This window comes from Onychostoma macrolepis, chromosome 06 (assembly GCF_012432095.1).
Source record: "Onychostoma macrolepis isolate SWU-2019 chromosome 06, ASM1243209v1, whole genome shotgun sequence".
Taxonomy (NCBI): domain Eukaryota; kingdom Metazoa; phylum Chordata; class Actinopteri; order Cypriniformes; family Cyprinidae; genus Onychostoma; species Onychostoma macrolepis.
In genome coordinates, this window is record NC_081160.1 from 8,961,424 (window position 1) to 8,978,313 (window position 16,890).

General features: G+C 36.8%; 2 protein-coding genes across 2 annotated transcripts; both read left to right on the forward strand.

Moving 5' to 3' along the window:
* The first annotated feature begins 792 nt into the window (after positions 1-792).
* mcm6 (minichromosome maintenance complex component 6) lies at positions 793-9,246 on the forward strand. Its single transcript, XM_058778852.1, has 17 exons — positions 793-1,004; positions 1,335-1,481; positions 1,825-1,935; positions 2,079-2,328; positions 3,222-3,387; positions 3,469-3,614; positions 3,696-3,846; positions 4,637-4,778; positions 5,003-5,144; positions 5,234-5,341; positions 5,808-5,963; positions 6,056-6,184; positions 6,436-6,597; positions 7,242-7,377; positions 7,977-8,162; positions 8,298-8,437; positions 8,557-9,246. The coding sequence occupies exons 1-17, from the start codon at positions 904-906 to the stop codon at positions 8,677-8,679; spliced, it is 2,496 nt and encodes an 831-aa protein (XP_058634835.1). The 5' UTR covers positions 793-903; the 3' UTR covers positions 8,680-9,246.
* A 235-nt stretch (positions 9,247-9,481) lies between these two features.
* si:ch73-71c20.5 (DUF4748 domain-containing protein) lies at positions 9,482-16,887 on the forward strand. Its single transcript, XM_058778856.1, has 3 exons — positions 9,482-9,555; positions 16,061-16,367; positions 16,439-16,887. The coding sequence occupies exons 1-3, from the start codon at positions 9,513-9,515 to the stop codon at positions 16,596-16,598; spliced, it is 510 nt and encodes a 169-aa protein (XP_058634839.1). The 5' UTR covers positions 9,482-9,512; the 3' UTR covers positions 16,599-16,887.
* Positions 16,888-16,890: the final 3 nt, after the last annotated feature.

The following is a 16,890-nucleotide window of genomic DNA, read 5'->3' on the forward strand; positions in this document are numbered from 1 at the left end:
TGAAAATGACAATACATACTGCGCCAATTAGGACATCGTGTTGAAAAGCAAAAGACAGAATAATTTTGTTTAATTTGTTTAAGTCATTAAATGAGGCAGATGACCAGAAGCGAGACCAGTGAAAAAGTAACGGCGGGTGGCAAGTGATGTCTCAAATAACTGTTACAAGTTTTTGTTTTGCTGTATTGATACTTTGTACAAAGCCAGTAAATTGTATTTTGAAGTTTTAAACGAGGCTACAATACTATCACAATATATAAATAAAAATCCAACACAGCAATTTCTATAAAATTGCAAAATAATGCCCCATTCAGTAGTCACAAAGTACTATAGTGCAGAGAATAGTATCAGGTATCACGTGACACTGTCGCTCCGCGACTACATATTTTTAGACATAATGCCACGTAACAACTTGCCAACTTCATGTTTTAGCCACTTTATTACGAATACATAATGGGGTTGTTAAAACAGCAAGATTATTATTTATACTTTTTGCGCTGTATGGGTCTGATACTGTACCTGATCAATCAAACTTTTAAGACACTAAGCTTCGCCCGTTTTGAGTAAGTTAACCCCTATTTCATCATTTCATATTAACTATTACTTTTCCTATTTTCAATTCTTGGCATTTCTCTATTGTTTAAATCTTTATGAAAACTGGCTGACCTCAAGATGATGCCATGGCCCCCGAACAGAAAGCTCGAGAATGATTGGCCACTATAGTCCAATTGTAGTGGCAGCACCGAAAAGCAAGAATCTGATTGGATCCTGGTGGCGCGAAAATAATCACATGGTACAGCATTTCGCGCGAAATCTTCTGAAACAGCTCGTGTGCTTCTTGTGTTAGACGGGACAGAGAGTACATTGCTGTTATAACTTTGTAATAACAATTCATTACAAAAAATGGATCTTATGGAACATGGAACAAATCCGAATGCTGGTCAGATGATCAAGGACGACCTGGCGGAAAAATGCCAAAAATTATTCCAGGCTTTTTTGGAAGAGTGAGTAACGTAAATGCAGTGCTTCTTATTGTTCCTCAGTATCATGAAAGTTACACGATGCGTAACCGATACGTTAGAATAATTACAATATTTCCTATGAAACATTACACTATTGTACACTAACATTAGTCGTATGATTTTATGTCAAACTACAAATATATTTATATGGAATTGTCGAATTAGTATGTTTGCATGAACATTACACAGCCGTGCACGTGAACATGCATTATCTTTGCTATAACGTATAATAAATATATTTTTCGTGTGATTTGTATACATTTTTGGTCGTGATCAGAATTGTACACTATATTGTTGTGTACCGCTCCGCAGGTTTCAGAATAGTGATGGAGAAGTGAAGTACCTGCGGGACGCAGAGGAGTTGATCCGGCCGGAAAGGAACACACTCGTGGTCAGTTTTACAGACCTGGAGGGCTTTAATCAAGAACTGGCAACCGCCATCCAGGAGGAGTTCTACAGGTGTGAAAGGAGCCAAAAGAAAAATATAAATTGTTTTCATACATTGCTTTTGAATTATACTCTGCTATAGTCATCTTACCGTTGAAATATAAGTACAAAGTCATTTAATTATTAATGCTTAAAACCCTGAAACATTATCATGTAGCACATAATGCATAAATATAAATGCATAATCTCAGATGTGTAGTTATTGTGTAAAATAGTGTGTGTAATATGAGTATGTAGTGCAAATTGACTTGCATTCAGCAGAGGCTTTGGCAACTAAAAAGCTGCTTTATTAAATTGATAACACATTGTTTTTATCTGCATGTATAAAGTAAAACTTTTTTATGGTTTGTTTTAGACTTTACCCCTACCTGTGCCGTGCTGTGCGTAATTTTGCTCGGGATCATGGAGAAGTTCCTACCTCAAAGGAATTCTATGTTGCCTTCCAGGATCTACCAACCAGACACAAGTAAAGAGAATTTCGAAGACTGCGTTACTAATTAATCATTTAAAACTAAAATACTGTATGTCTGACAAAACAATATATCAATTTCTCGTTATTTTGAAGAAATGCCTCCTTAACGAATGTGCTCCTGTTCTGGGCTCCTGCAGGATCCGTGAGTTGACCGTGGTGAAGGTTGGCTCACTGGTGCGCATCAGTGGCCAGGTTGTCCGTACTCACCCGGTTCACCCCGAGCTGGTGAGCGGGACCTTCCTGTGTTTGGACTGTCAGGGAGTGATAAAGGACGTGGAGCAGCAGTTTAAATACACACAGCCGAGCATTTGCCGCAATCCTGTGTGCAACAACCGTAGACGGTTTCTCCTGGATACAAACAAATCTAAATTCATCGACTTCCAGAAGGTATGACAGAAAGCCATCGACTTTTATGTGTTTTGGTCCCCTTTCCTGTCTTGAAATGATGGAAAAGTTACAGTGCAGAGCATGTATAGGTAAAGTTCAAAACGGCTTCTTTGTAGTTGATGATGTCTCATTGGTAAGGACATTTTTCAGTTGGTTAGACCTGGAGGAAATAATTAGAAATTTGCCATTTTTCTGCAAAATATTTAATGCAATATATAGGTGAATTGTCAAAAGCTATTTTTTTTTTACAAGATAATTTGCAATAACATTTTTATAAATTAAATCAGTAATAAAAACAAAAAGTTGCTTCAACAGATGTTTCTTATGTCAGTTTCTAGTGTTATAGGGCTGAACAATTTCTATTTTAAAAGCTAATTGTGATATTTCTGATTAAAAAATTTTTTTTGCAATTTTTATTTAAAATGAAATTGGAAAAAAAAGCACAAGGTTTGTTGTGCTGGTTTTTATGGCTGCATAGTTAGGCCAAATATTTTATGATTACATACAAATATGCTTTAAAATTGCATTAGTTGTGGTTATTATTAAATGAAAATATAAAAACAAAAAATATTACTATTTTATTATTTCACTTTGAAAAACAGTCTAATATTGTCTCTCTGAAACATGGAGCACATGTTTATTTAATTAAATCACGGTGTCTGCGAGTGGATAATTGCACTAAGCCATTATTTCAACTTCAGTTTTAATTGTGCAGCCCTATACAGGAAGAGCCAAAAAGTAATATCCCGATGCTTGAATGTTATATATTTTTTAAATCTTTCCTATTCTGTTGCACTCTGTCAGGATGACATTTCATCATACTAGCCCTGTGCCATTGTTGGCTGCTGTACTGTTGTTAGTGTATTTTGACATTTTACTTGCCTTGATTCCAGGTGCGTATCCAGGAGACACAGGCTGAGCTGCCACGGGGCTCCATACCTCGTAGTATGGAGGTGATTCTGCGGGCCGAGGCTGTGGAGTCGGCACAGGCCGGTGATAAATGTGACTTTATTGGCTCCCTCATCGTTGTGCCAGATGTATCACAGCTGTCCACACCAGGTACACACCTCTCATCCAGTCGGCCATCACTGATGTTTATACAGCAGTTGTGAGTCTGAGTATTGATTATGTTTGTTTCAGGTGTGCGTGCTGAGACCAGCTCTCGTACAGCTGGGGTGCAAGGTTACGAGAATGAGGGTCTCCGTGGGCTTAAAGCGCTGGGTGTCAGAGAACTTTCCTACAAACTTGCTTTCTTGGCATGCCACGTAGCCCCCACCAATCCCAGAGTAAGAGTCAAGCCCAATGTAGGCATGGAGGTCTCATTTCTGTTACTCCAGATTATTTTAATGGGATGTCTCTGTTTGTAGTTTGGCGGAAAGGAGATCCGGGATGAGGAGCAGACGGCGGAGAGTATCAAGAAACAGATGACGGTACAGGAATGGGAGAAGGTGTTTGAGATGAGTCAAGATAAAAACCTCTACCACAACCTCTGCACTAGCCTCTTCCCTACCATTCATGGTTAGTGACTATGAACAACAATGTTATTCTAAGTTGGGCACAAACACAAATTGATGCTAACAAAATGAATTCATATATTAGTGGTCAAGTGGCCAGTGGCAATACCAGTAACAGGAGAGTGGTTTGACTGATATAATGCTGATAAAGAAACATTGTAAAAATTGAAAATTTGCAGTTGTTACCTTGAATGAATAGTTAATCCTAAAATCAGTTACTCAACCTCGCGTTGTTATAATTGCATAATATATATATTAATCTTCAAAACACAAATGTAGACTTTTTAATGAAAGAAGATCATTTTTTTGGAAGCCCATTCCCCAAAACTTTGATGCCTTAAAAAGTTCATAAAGACATTGTAAAAGTAATCCATATGAACCAAGCGGATCTGGCAGATCAAGCAAGCACATTTTAGCTGCTGTTTACCATATTTGATGTGCTCTATGTATGTGCATCGATCAATGTCTATATGTGTCTCTTCATAAGACTTGGATTAAATCGCTTGATTCATGTGGATTCTCTTTATAAACGTTTTATGGAAGTCTCTATTTGCAAGGATGAACAGAGATGTTATGGGTTTGGAATGACATGAGGATGAGTAAATGATCATTTTTGGGGAAACTAACTCTTTAAAGAGCTATTTCTACCTGATCTGTTCTTTGAAGTTACGTTTAGTGGTGTAACCAAATGTAGTTGTGTTGATTTAGTCATCAAAATAGATTTAAATTTTAGGTTGTCTTGACTAAACATTTTTTACATCGTATGATTCTGATATGAAATCTGTTGTTTTCAGGTAATGATGAGGTAAAGCGGGGGATTCTGCTCATGTTGTTTGGAGGTGTTCCTAAAACCACCATGGAGGGCACATCTCTGAGAGGAGACATCAACGTCTGCATCGTGGGAGATCCCAGCACAGCCAAGAGCCAGTTCCTTAAGTAAGACTTGTTTGTCTTGTAAAGCAAGAGCACTGTTAACAGACTATACTAATGTAATTATTCTTGGACATATATCAGTCAGTATTTTTAGAGGGTTTAAATGTAAAGGGAATAAGGTGTAATATACTGACATTGCAGAGAGTTTTTACATTTCCTTCCGAATTGTGTTTAAAAAGGATTAGTTGTCATTATGTATTAGTTCTCACTGTTTGGCTGTTATTCAGACATGTTGAGGAGTTCAGTCCCCGTGCGGTCTACACCAGCGGTAAAGCCTCCAGCGCGGCCGGTCTCACAGCTGCTGTGGTGAGAGATGAGGAATCACACGAGTTTGTCATTGAAGCCGGAGCGCTCATGTTGGCTGACAATGTGAGTTTATCTTTACAAATTATTTGTGTAAAGTCCCTGTACGTCCCGAATCACTGAAATCCCTATTGATCTGATATTGTTGTCCATAGGGTGTTTGCTGCATTGATGAGTTTGATAAGATGGAAACGAGAGACCAAGTAGCCATCCACGAGGCTATGGAGCAACAGACCATCTCCATCACCAAAGCAGGGGTCAAGGTGAGAGTCAAAGATTAAAATGCAGATTTATAGGTCACGTATTAGCTTAAACTATCATCAGTGCATTTGGGACATATTTCTACTAGCAGTTTGGATGTAAAGACCTATAATAAGGCATTTATTGGGGGTGGAAGATCAAATTTGGCTGCTGTCACTTGAAGACTTAATGCACGGAACTAATATACTTACACATCCATTTCTTTCCAGCTGTTAACGTTAAATTAAGACCTAACCAACTGTGTTTACGTAAATACTTGCCAAGAGAGGCATTTTGTAATAACTTAGAATATTTGACTGTTTTTTTTTGACAATGCAACACTGCAGTGTCAATGTAACTGCAATAGAGACGATAATACAGAGATCTACAGGTTTATCATGTCTACCGGGATATATTGCACACCCCTGACCACTGTAGTTAAGATATTTTATACTTGTTCCATAAAAGACTAATTTTGTCAAATTGTAGGCCACTCTGAATGCTCGCACATCCATCTTGGCTGCAGCAAACCCAGTGGGCGGACGTTACGACCGTTCCAAATCTCTCAAACAGAACATCAACCTGACGGCACCCATCATGTCACGTTTTGATCTCTTCTTCATCCTGGTAGACGACTGCAATGAGGTAAGAGTATGTGTGTTCTGACCAACGATGCGACAGCATATGAAGATGATCGTAGACAGGATGTTAGTAAATGCCTCTGTCTTTTATTTCAGGTCACTGATTATGCCATTGCCAGACGTATAGTGGATCTCCACTCCAGAATTGAGAATTCTGTCGAACGTGTCTACAGTCTAGATGAGATTCGCAGATACCTGCTTTTTGCTCGCCAGTTCAAACCAAAGGTGAGCGACAGGACAGCTCATCTTCATTCTTCCTGATGTTCCTACTGGCTGAAATAGGGAACAGCCACAAAATATTTATCTCATGTAGACTTAATTCAAGCAGGTGCATGCTTGAACCGAGTTTGGTTCAGATCTACACACCTGGACACTTTGTTTACAATTTTTGTAAGGACTGGTATTTGGCGCCACGCTGTTACATTGTCACAATGGCAGCTATTTAACTGTGTCTCGATCTGTGTGTGTGGTATCAGATCTCTAAGGAGTCTGAGGAATTCATTGTGGAGCAGTACAAGCGTCTGAGACAGCGGGACGGCTCAGGAGTCACTAAATCAGCTTGGAGGATCACAGTCCGCCAGCTGGAAAGCTTGATTCGTCTTTCTGAGAGCATGGCAAGGATGCACTGTTGTGATGAGGTGTGTATAGAAAAAAATCGAAAGACGAGAACATGATTTTTGTTTTCTGAAATGATTTTGGTTAGCTAATCTCTAAAATAAATATCAATATTAGTTGATTGTCAGCTCATGTCCATTAATATTAACAGACAAACTTTTGATTTTAATAATGTAATAGTAAACGTTCTAAGCTATTTAGTAGTTCCAGGTCTGTCGACAGCAAATTACAAAGTTATATCAAAGGTCCTTGCAGCCTTTAAAAGAAAATGAACCAAAACCCACAAACACACTCACTAAGCAAACAAGTATGACTAACAATAGGTTAAGAATGACAGACAATTTCCATCTTTTTCCAATTGAATTACCTCTTGTCTATGGAAAGCATGCTTTTCTTCTTCCGCCTTCTCTACGTGGTCTCTTAACACGGTCACACATACTGTACAGACACACACACAGAGATAAACATACACATGTATAGAAATAATAGAAGACATTTCTTACTAGCAAGGTGGTAATGTTACTGTTTTTAAAGCAGTTAAATATACAGTTTACTGCTGAACACAATTGAAAGGCGCACATTACCACCTCGAGTGTGTATTATTTTTCAATTCAACAGCCTGTCACCAATTGTTCCTTAATACTGTCTTCTTGTTTCTATCTTTTAGGTTCAGCCAAAGCATGTCAAAGAGGCTTTCAGGCTGCTGAACAAGTCTATTATTCGGGTCGAGACCCCTGATATTAATCTGGATCAGGGGGAAGAGGAGGCCATGGAGGAGGAAGAAGATGACAATCAGATGAATGGTAGAGTCATTCTCTGTTTCCAGATGTGTAAACACTTCATTCAGCCTCTAAATGAAGTAATTTTGATAAATCTAAATCAAGTACAACATGCTTCTAAAACAATATTTCTCAACTGGGGGCCCCAGTAAGTCTTAGATTTATTAAAATTTAGTCATATTATTCTTACTTAAAGGTATAGTGCACCCAAAAATGAAAAGTCTGTCATCATTTACTCACTAATGTTGATCCAAACGTGTATGACACACATTCTTCTGTGGAGCACAAAGATATTTTGAAGAATGTTGGGAACCGAAACTGATTTGTTATCAACATTCTTCAAAATATCTTCTTTTGTGTTCCACAGAAGAAAGAAAGTCGTACAGATTTGTAATAACATGAGGGTGATTAAATGATGACAGACTTTTCATTTTTTGTGTGGATTATCCCTTTAAAATACAACAAAAACAAATAAAAAAAATAATTTTTGAGCATATTTTTATTACAAGAGAAGAACCAGATGTACATATAAGCCTAGACTTGAATATTGTTTTGTACAAAGGGGGCCTTAGAGTCAAAAAGTCTGTTTTAAACATACTTCTCTGTTTTCTTGCTCTTTTTAGGGCATGATGCACCTAACGGTGTGAATGGAGATGTTAATGGAGAAGTGAATGGTCATGAGCATACAAATGGTATTAACGGTCACGGGGTCAACGGTGAAAGCGCCAAACCCTCGCTGCGACTATCCTTTGCAGAGTATAAACGCATTTCTAACCTGTTGGTGCTACATCTGCGTCACGCTGAGGAGGGTGAGCGCTCTGTACAAGTCTAAACAGACTGTCATTTCAGCAATTATTATGCACTTTTAACACAAACTGCAACATGACAAGCTCAGACAAACACAGCCCACAGGAATCTAATTTGCATTGTGCCATTTCTCCTAGCCGAGGACGAGACTGCGCTTCAGAAGAGTGAAGTAGTGAACTGGTATCTGAAGGAAATCGAAACAGAGATCGATTCAGAAATGGAACTCATCAATAAGAAGGCAATGATCGAGAAAATTATCTACAGACTGGTTCACTATGTAAGGAAACATTTTCGTGTGATTTAAATTTCTTTATGAATAAGTTATATGTGAATATTTTGTGTGGAGACTACATTAAGTGTTATAACAAAAAATGTATTCACTTTTATCTTCATCAGGATTATATTTTGATTGAGCTGACACAGTCTGGGCTGAAAGGATCAGCTGAGTCCAGTGGAAAAGAATCCCAGGAGGAAGATGTTACGCTGGTGGTCAACCCCAACTACACATTTGATGACTAAACATTTTGACCTTTACATTTTCTGCTGTATTAACTCAAAAGAAGAGATGTTATTTGAGATGGCTTTCAGGAAGTGGTGGTGTCCCTCTTCGGTCCCTTCTCTTTTTGTAAATTTTTAGCTTTTTCCCCACAATGTTTTTGCATTGCTTCTTAAGGATTTTTATAACCATTCTCATTTTTATGAGGATTTGTGACCTTGCAAAAAATCTTTGTAAATATGGTTTTGTTTTGTTTTTAAAATTTTTATTCTAGTGTTTTAGAACATTTTAGAATGTTAGTAATGGGCATGCATAAAGTGTTTGCATATATAGTTTATCATGTTTTGTTAAGTGCTGTCAAAGTGTAATGTCAATATAAGTTGTGTTATTATGCAATAAATAATAACAGGTGTTAAATACAGATGTTTATCTGCTGAAAAATAAGTTTTCATTTATATGTTTAAAACAGAAATGAGATGCTATTCATGTGTGGAAATTAATTAAAATGTTGTTGGGCAGTTATTAGTAGAAACTGCACGTTCACATACCTTGGATTTTTAAATCGAGCATTTCCATATATTAATAAAACTGCAAACTAAAAAAAAAGAAATTTGTCTAATTTTGGCCACATTTAATGTAGTTCTTTGTTGTTGGAAAAATATATTTACAGAATTTTTTTTTAATTAACCCTTTTTAAATTATAGATAAGCAACCTTTTTAAAACTTAAAAAGAAGGTATTTTCACTAATGAATGTAAAATTATTTTGGTTAAACGAATTGAGTTTATTAAGTAAAATGTCCATTATAGTGCGCCACAAAGTCACGTGGACGTGCTTCTCTTCCTTACACAACAAATATGGCGGCACCCTGTAGGAACCTGATGAGGTCGACTTTGCAAGGTAGATAAACGTGTGAACATATGATTTAATAATTTGCCTTATAAACCATGATGCATCTGAATGAACCGACTGTACATTACCTTACTAATGAAATATTTTAAAACGCCGCTGCTTATTTGAATTACTGGTGCGTTACCAAATGATAGCTTGACAGGCACAGAGGAGATTCATGCAGCAATAATTTACTGTACTTGCATTTAATTGTATGCAAAGAACCGTTCGAGATAAATATGGGTAATGAGAAGTCTGGGAAGGTTAAGTACTCATGTTGTTCAGACTCAGAATCTCACATGTAGTAGGTGGGTCATTCCTGGTATCCGGTAACATTTTGGCTTCATAATCTTTGGAAAAAAAAGTTACGTGTTTTTCATGTTTTTAGCATTCTACCAAAATAGTGACATGTTTAACTATATGGAACACATACTGACCAAGCTCAGTGACTTAAAAAATAATAATTATGGGTATATTGTTCAGACACTCGCCGTGAATGTATTCCACCCTGTTAGGGACATATACATAGTTATCACAAAATTTTAATAATGTAAATGTTAAACAATAATGATCAATAATAAGATAGTATATGTCCCTTATGCCATAATAGTATTTTTTATTCTTGAAAAAAATATGTCTTGATTATTAAGAACAGGTACTTTTTTGTGCCCATTGTTGCCAACAGGATGGTAAATATTATTAAAAAAAATTCTCAAAAACATATATATGCTGGTAATGCTCCTCACCTCACAAAATAAGTCAAAGGTATGCCAAACATTTAATGTTGCTTTCAAATTTTTATTTAAAATTACTTGTCTAACAGGGTGGAATGGAGCATAACAGGGTGGAACAGCAAATGAGCTTTCCGTCATTGTCCTGCGTGGTTTGCCATCTGTAATGTGTGGAACTGCACCTACATAATATTGTTTCAAAACCATACAAAAAATGAAATCCAGATTTCCTTTGGGGGAGGGACACAAAAAAATTGCTACAGTATGTGGTTCCTTATCACAATCAATCATGATGACAAGTGGCAAAACAAATCTCTGTTTAGGTGGCTAGAGAAATAATAACAAATTAGAGAGGACCGACATAAGAAATTATTTTTTATTTTATTTATAATTGAAAAAAATAAAGATGCTGTAATTCATTTTGATTAACTAGATTAACAAACAAAAACACAAAAACCATCACAAGAAGGAACATATTTGTTACATTTGGCTACATTTGTTCTTCTATGTACCGCCATGTTGCCTGGTCTACCTGTAAAGACCTTTTATTGAGGGCCTGCAGTTCTTTGATCAGGCACACTATCTGATTGTCAAGCATACCAGCTGATGTCTTTTCTTGGGCCCGGCCAGAAGAATTTATTGATGCCATTGTGATTTTTTTATGTTTTTAAAAGAAGTCTCTTCTGCTCACCAAGGCTTCGTTTATTTGATCAAAAATACAGCAAAAACAGTAATATTGTGAAATATTTTTACAATTTAAAATAACTGTTTTCTATTTGAATACATTTTAAAATGCAATTTTATTTCTGTTAGCAAATCTGAATTTTCAGCATCATTACTCCAGTCTTCAGTGTCACATGATCCTATAGAAATCATTATAATATGCTGATTTGCTGCTCAAGAAATATTTATTATTATTGTTGTTATTATTATTATTATTATCAATGTTGAAAACAGTTTTGTACAATTTTTTTTTTTTCAGGATTATTTGATGAATATAAAGTTCAAAAGACCAGCATTTATCTGAAATAGAAAGCTTTTGTAACATTATCACTACCGTTCAAAAGTTTTTCTTTTTTTTTTGGAAAGAAATTAATACTTTTATTCAGCAAGAATGCATTAAAGTGATCAAAAGTGACAGTATATACATTTATAATGCTGCAAAAGCTTCTATTTCAGATAAATGCTTTTCTTTTGAACTTTCTATTCATCAAATAAATGATGTACACAACTGTTTTCAACATTGATATCAACAAATCAGCACATTAGAATGATTTCTGAAGGATCATGTAACACTGAAGACTGTAATGATGCTGAAAATTCGTTTGCCAACACAGAAATATTGCATTTTAAAATGTATTCAAATAGAAAACAGTTATTTTAAACTTTAAAAATCTTTCACAATATTACTGTTTTTGCTGTATTTTTGATCAAATAAATGAAGCCTTGGTGAGCAGAAGAGACTTCTTTTAAAAACATTAAAATTCTTGCTGATCTAAAACTTTTGAGCGGTAGTGCACATATATACAATTGTATTCATGTACATTACCACTCAAAAGTTTTATGGAGGTAGATTAATTTGCAGTATACAATAAATACTATTTATTCTATTAGAATTTCCACCCTGTTAGTTTCACATTCTGAAAATTTTGAGCTAAATTAGCTGTAGTTTTTTGAGTGATCAACATTTAGCTCTCTAACTTTCTACAGATGAACATACCTTTATAACTATGTCAGATATGTTTTTTTTTTTTTTTTTTTGATCAGACAAACATTCTCCATAATATAGCCTAACAGGGTGGAACTTTAAGAGTGTGACAAGCAGGAAAACATTTCAAAAACTTTGAAGTTGACACTTGCCTCCATTTGTACAGTTGAATTCCAGCGGAAAAAAATAAACAATATCACTTCCTGAAAATTACCTCAGTGGAATTGTAGTCTATTTTGGAAGGCGAGGGAGTACATACTAACAGGGTGGAAGATGACTTTAGGGACACGGTAAATGAAGAAAATTGTAAAAAAATAAAAATAGTTTCACATGATTTATATGTATGATTAGATGAAGTTTAGCCTAGTCCATAACATAATTTAAAAATATTTTGAGATTTTTATCATTTCATGGTTTATATTTCTAGAGGAAGTTGATTACTTTGCACTGAGGACATGATAAAACTGAACGCATGTATCAATAATAAGGTGTGTAAAAAAACAAAATAATATTTTTTATGTCTATTATCTCTGTTTAAGTGATAAAGTAGACCTAATATGTATAATTTAAGCAATTTCTTATAAATATGTGGCTATTTTAGAGAAAATATGAGTAAGTAAATCATAGAGACAGAAAAGTCACTGTATAACAGGAATGACCCAGGTACGTTAGACTAGATGCCGCTATTTGAGGGAATCCTATCAGTCTGATGAATAATTAAGTGATATTACACGAGCAAAAATTTTGTTATTCCGAATATCAGCATAAGTGTGGTTAAGCTGTAGGCCACATGTAATCGCAGCCATGCTGATGTATTGCTTGTGTACAACACCTGTTCAATAAACAATGAGTTAAGAAACTTGCATTTTAGACAGAATTCAACTCTAAACGAAGCCAAAGCAGAATCAACCGTCGCACGTCTCCGAGCATGACACAGCAATGGTGTTTGGCTCCTGAATGTATCAGTTGGTTTTAAATGAATCAATCAATTATTCAATAACTAAATAAAGACAGTCACGTGTCGCCACCTACTGGCATTAATAAGAAGCTCTAACAATGTAGACTAGGGATGAAACTAGGTTGAGTCCCATAATAAAACATAAATGGTTTTGGATTAAAGCATCTGCCAAATGTAAATGTAAATATGAGCATTATCCATATCTACAGGTGCATCTCAATAAATTAGAATGTTCATTTATTTCAGTAATTCAACTCAAATTGTGAAACTCGTGTATTCAATAAATTCAGTGCACACAGACTGAAGTAGTTTAAGTCTTTGGTTCTTTTAATTGTGATGATTTTGGCTCACATTTAACAAAAACCCACCAATTCACTATCTCAACAAATTAGAATATGGTGACATGCCAATCAGCTAATCAACTCAAAACACCTGCAAAGGTTTCCTGAGCCTTCAAAATGGTCTCTCAGTTTGGTTCACTAGGCTACACAATCATGGGGAAGACTGCTGATCTGACAGTCGTCCAGAAGACAATCATTGACACCCTTCACAAGGAGGGTAAGCCACAAACATTCATTGCCAAAGAAGCTGGCTGTTCACAGAGTGCTGTATCCAAGCATAACAGAAAGTTGAGTGGAAGGAAAAAGTGTGGAAGAAAAAGATGCACAACCAACCGAGAGAACCACAGCCTTATGAGGACTGTCAAGCAAAATCAATTCAAGAATTTGGGTGAACTTCACAAGGAATGGACTGAGGCTGGGGTCAAGGTATCAAGAGCCACCACACACAGACGTGTCAAGGAATTTGGCTACAGTTGTCGTATTCCTCTTGTTAAGCCACTCCTGAACCACAGACAACGTCAGGCGCGTCTTACCTGGGCTAAGGAGAAGAACTGGACTGTTGCCCAGTGGTCCAAAGTCCTCTATTCAGATGAGAGCAAGTTTTGCATTTCATTTGGAAACCAAGGTCCTAGAGTCTGGAGGAAGGGTGGAGAAGCTCATAGCCCAAGTTGCTTGAAGTCCAGTGTTAAGTTTCCACAGTCTGTGATGATTTGGGGTGCAATGTCATCTGGTTGGTCCATTGTGTTTTTTGAAAACCAAAGTCACTGCACCCGTTTATCAAGACATTTTGGAGCACTTCATGCTTCCTTCTGCTGACCAGCTTTTTAAAGATGCTGATTTCATTTTCCAGCAGGATTTGGCACCTGCCCACACTGCCAAAAGCACCAAAAGTTGGTTAAATGACCATGGTGTTGGTGTGCTTGACTGGCCAGCAAACTCACCAGACCTGAACCCCATAGAGAATCTATGGGATATTGTCAAGAGGAAAATGAGAAACAAGAGACCAAAAAATGCAGATGAGCTGAAGGCCACTGTCTAAGAAACCTGGGCTTCCATACCACCTCAGCAGCCACAAACTGATCACCTCCATGCCACGCCGAATTGAGGCAGTAATTAAAGCAAAAGGAGCCCCTACTAAGTATTGAGTACATATACAGTAAATGAACATACTTTCCAGAAGGCCAACAATTCACTAAAAATGTTTTTTTTTTTTTTATTGGTCTTATGAAGTATTCTAATTTGTTGAGATAGTGAATTGGTGGGTTTTTGTTAAATGTGAGCCAAAATCATCACAATTAAAAGAACCAAAGACTTAAACTACTTCAGTCTGTGTGCATTGAATTTATTTAATACACAAGTTTCACAATTTGAGTTGAATTACTGAAATAAATGAACTTTTCCTCGACATTCTAATTTATTGAGATGCACCTGTATATGGATGTGCTTATATCTACTACAGTAATATGTGCTAGCCTGCGATGCAGATGATAAACTGGCCCCATTATTTACAAGCCATCATTCATTCCTAATCCATAATTCCGGTAGCCCCTCACTGCAGAACAAAGATCCAGGGGCTGGGGTTGGATCCACATCTAGGGGGTGGAGATGAGGGGCTACTGTTTACAACCGCTGAATTTGTGCCCACTTGATTCTTAACGCTAACCTGCATTACTACCCACACAGCTACTAATCTGACCAGACACTTCCTCTGCATACAGATAACTACTTTCTTATTGGCACTGCGTTCCATTTTTATTTCATTTCTTGTTGTTCACAAAACATTCTGTGTTTACACTGGCACAAAAAAATCCGATCTGTCGCTCACATCTGACGCAGATCGGAATTTGTTGCACACGTGTAAACACAAAAACCCGCGCGTGATCCGATTTTTTGGATCCATCTGAGCCACTTCCAAATGTGGATTTTAATCGGATACACATCCGATATCTGGACATCCGATTCTCCACAGAACTCCCAATGCGAGGGCGACACGTTTGCCCATAAATATTTTTAATGGCGTTTTAATGCCGGTGTGTTATGCGCTCGCATTTTATTGAGCAGTTTTTGTAATTAAACTGAAGCTTGTTCGCAATCACTCGCTCGCTCATACGTGGATGCATGCATTCGTTCGCTCTCTCTCTCGTTATTTAATTCGAAATCATTTCAATAAATATCATCTTTAGCTGTAGATAAAATAGTCTAACAAATTAAAATTACCGTTATTTCCCAGTATTTATCCGTTCAGTCAGATTTTGTGCTGCAAAACATCTATGACAGCCGTTGTCCATGCTGGCAAATAATAATGGCCATTCCACGCGAATTATATAAATAATTTTAATAGCACTGCCATTTAAAACCCGAGGGTCTACCATGTGCATAGTAAAGCGATCACTGCAGACAATCCTTTTAGGCTGGAATTAGTGTAAACACAGATATCGGATACCAGTCGTGTCTAAAGTGAATGTAAACAGATGGGCCAAAAAAATCGGATATGGTCAAAAGATCGGATCTGTGCATTAAGATTTGCAGTGTAAACACAGCTTATGTGAACTACAGTAGTCAACATTCGAACTGGATCAAAACGTTTCATTAAAGTTGTCCTAAAACCTAAAAGTGTTCTTGTCTTATGACAACTTTGATTAACTTTTTTGATCCACTTCAAATGTTGACTGCTATAGCAGGTCAGTATGGAAAGGATGCACCTGCGCAGAAAATAAATGTAGGCTGAATGTGATTAAACATTGTTTAAGCTCTTATTTTATTTTTATTTTTTCAGGTTTGTATAAGTTATCAAATAGGACATTATGGATTGGATCACGCTATGAGCAAAGAGTTGCTCGTCCCAGACTGCAGGACAATGTTTTGCACAGCAGAGCTCTATACTGTGGACATTCCACTTTACAAACCATCACCAAGACAGAGTCTCCAAAAGTTATGAACACACAGAAAGCAGCAGAACCTGAAAACAAGACCAACCAACAAAAGAAAGAGGAAGAAGAAGAAGAGGAGGAGGATGATAACAGGCCTGAGTACATCCCCAAAAGAAAAGCCAAAAATCCATTGACAAAAGTTGGATATGCATGGTAAGTATTGCCAGAATAAACCAGTAGTGAAAAGTATTTCAGGCTACTGACACGGAGATGTTTTCTTCTAGGATGATCGGCCTGCCTGCTGGAATCATTGGCTTTATTCTGGCAAAGAGACAGGTGGACAAGAACCGACTCAAGCAGCTGAAAATCAGACAGAGAATGAAGAAAGCCAATGAAGGAGATTACGAGAGTGAGCGATATAAACCAGCCGCCAGGATGCAGTGAAAGCTGTACTTTGTGAAAATGACTCTATTGTGCTAGAGAATGGCTTCATTGTGCACATAATCCTTGGGTTGCCATGGAAACAGTGAACTGAGCAGGATATAACAAAGACAATGTAGAAAGCAAGCATTTATTATGGTGCATCTTTTGATCTTATGGATGTGAAGTTGATGAAGACCTCAACTGAAGGATTTCAGTGCTGCCTGCTTGAAATGTTTTATATATTTTGATGCAGTCATCATGCTTGTTCATAAGCATACAGAACACCATTGTAAGCAACCACTAGTAACTATTA

Excerpts from the sequence above, each read along its gene's own strand:
- mcm6 (XM_058778852.1), top strand. The coding sequence starts at position 904 with ATGGATCTTATGGAACATGGAACAAATCCGAATGCTGGTCAGATGATC. Across the intron at positions 1,936-2,078 it reads GATCTACCAACCAGACACAA|GATCCGTGAGTTGACCGTGG; the intron begins GTAAAGAGAATT and ends GGGCTCCTGCAG. Across the intron at positions 8,163-8,297 it reads TCTGCGTCACGCTGAGGAGG|CCGAGGACGAGACTGCGCTT; the intron begins GTGAGCGCTCTG and ends CATTTCTCCTAG.
- si:ch73-71c20.5 (XM_058778856.1), top strand. The coding sequence starts at position 9,513 with ATGGCGGCACCCTGTAGGAACCTGATGAGGTCGACTTTGCAAG. Across the intron at positions 9,556-16,060 it reads GATGAGGTCGACTTTGCAAG|GTTTGTATAAGTTATCAAAT; the intron begins GTAGATAAACGT and ends TTATTTTTTCAG. Across the intron at positions 16,368-16,438 it reads ACAAAAGTTGGATATGCATG|GATGATCGGCCTGCCTGCTG; the intron begins GTAAGTATTGCC and ends GTTTTCTTCTAG.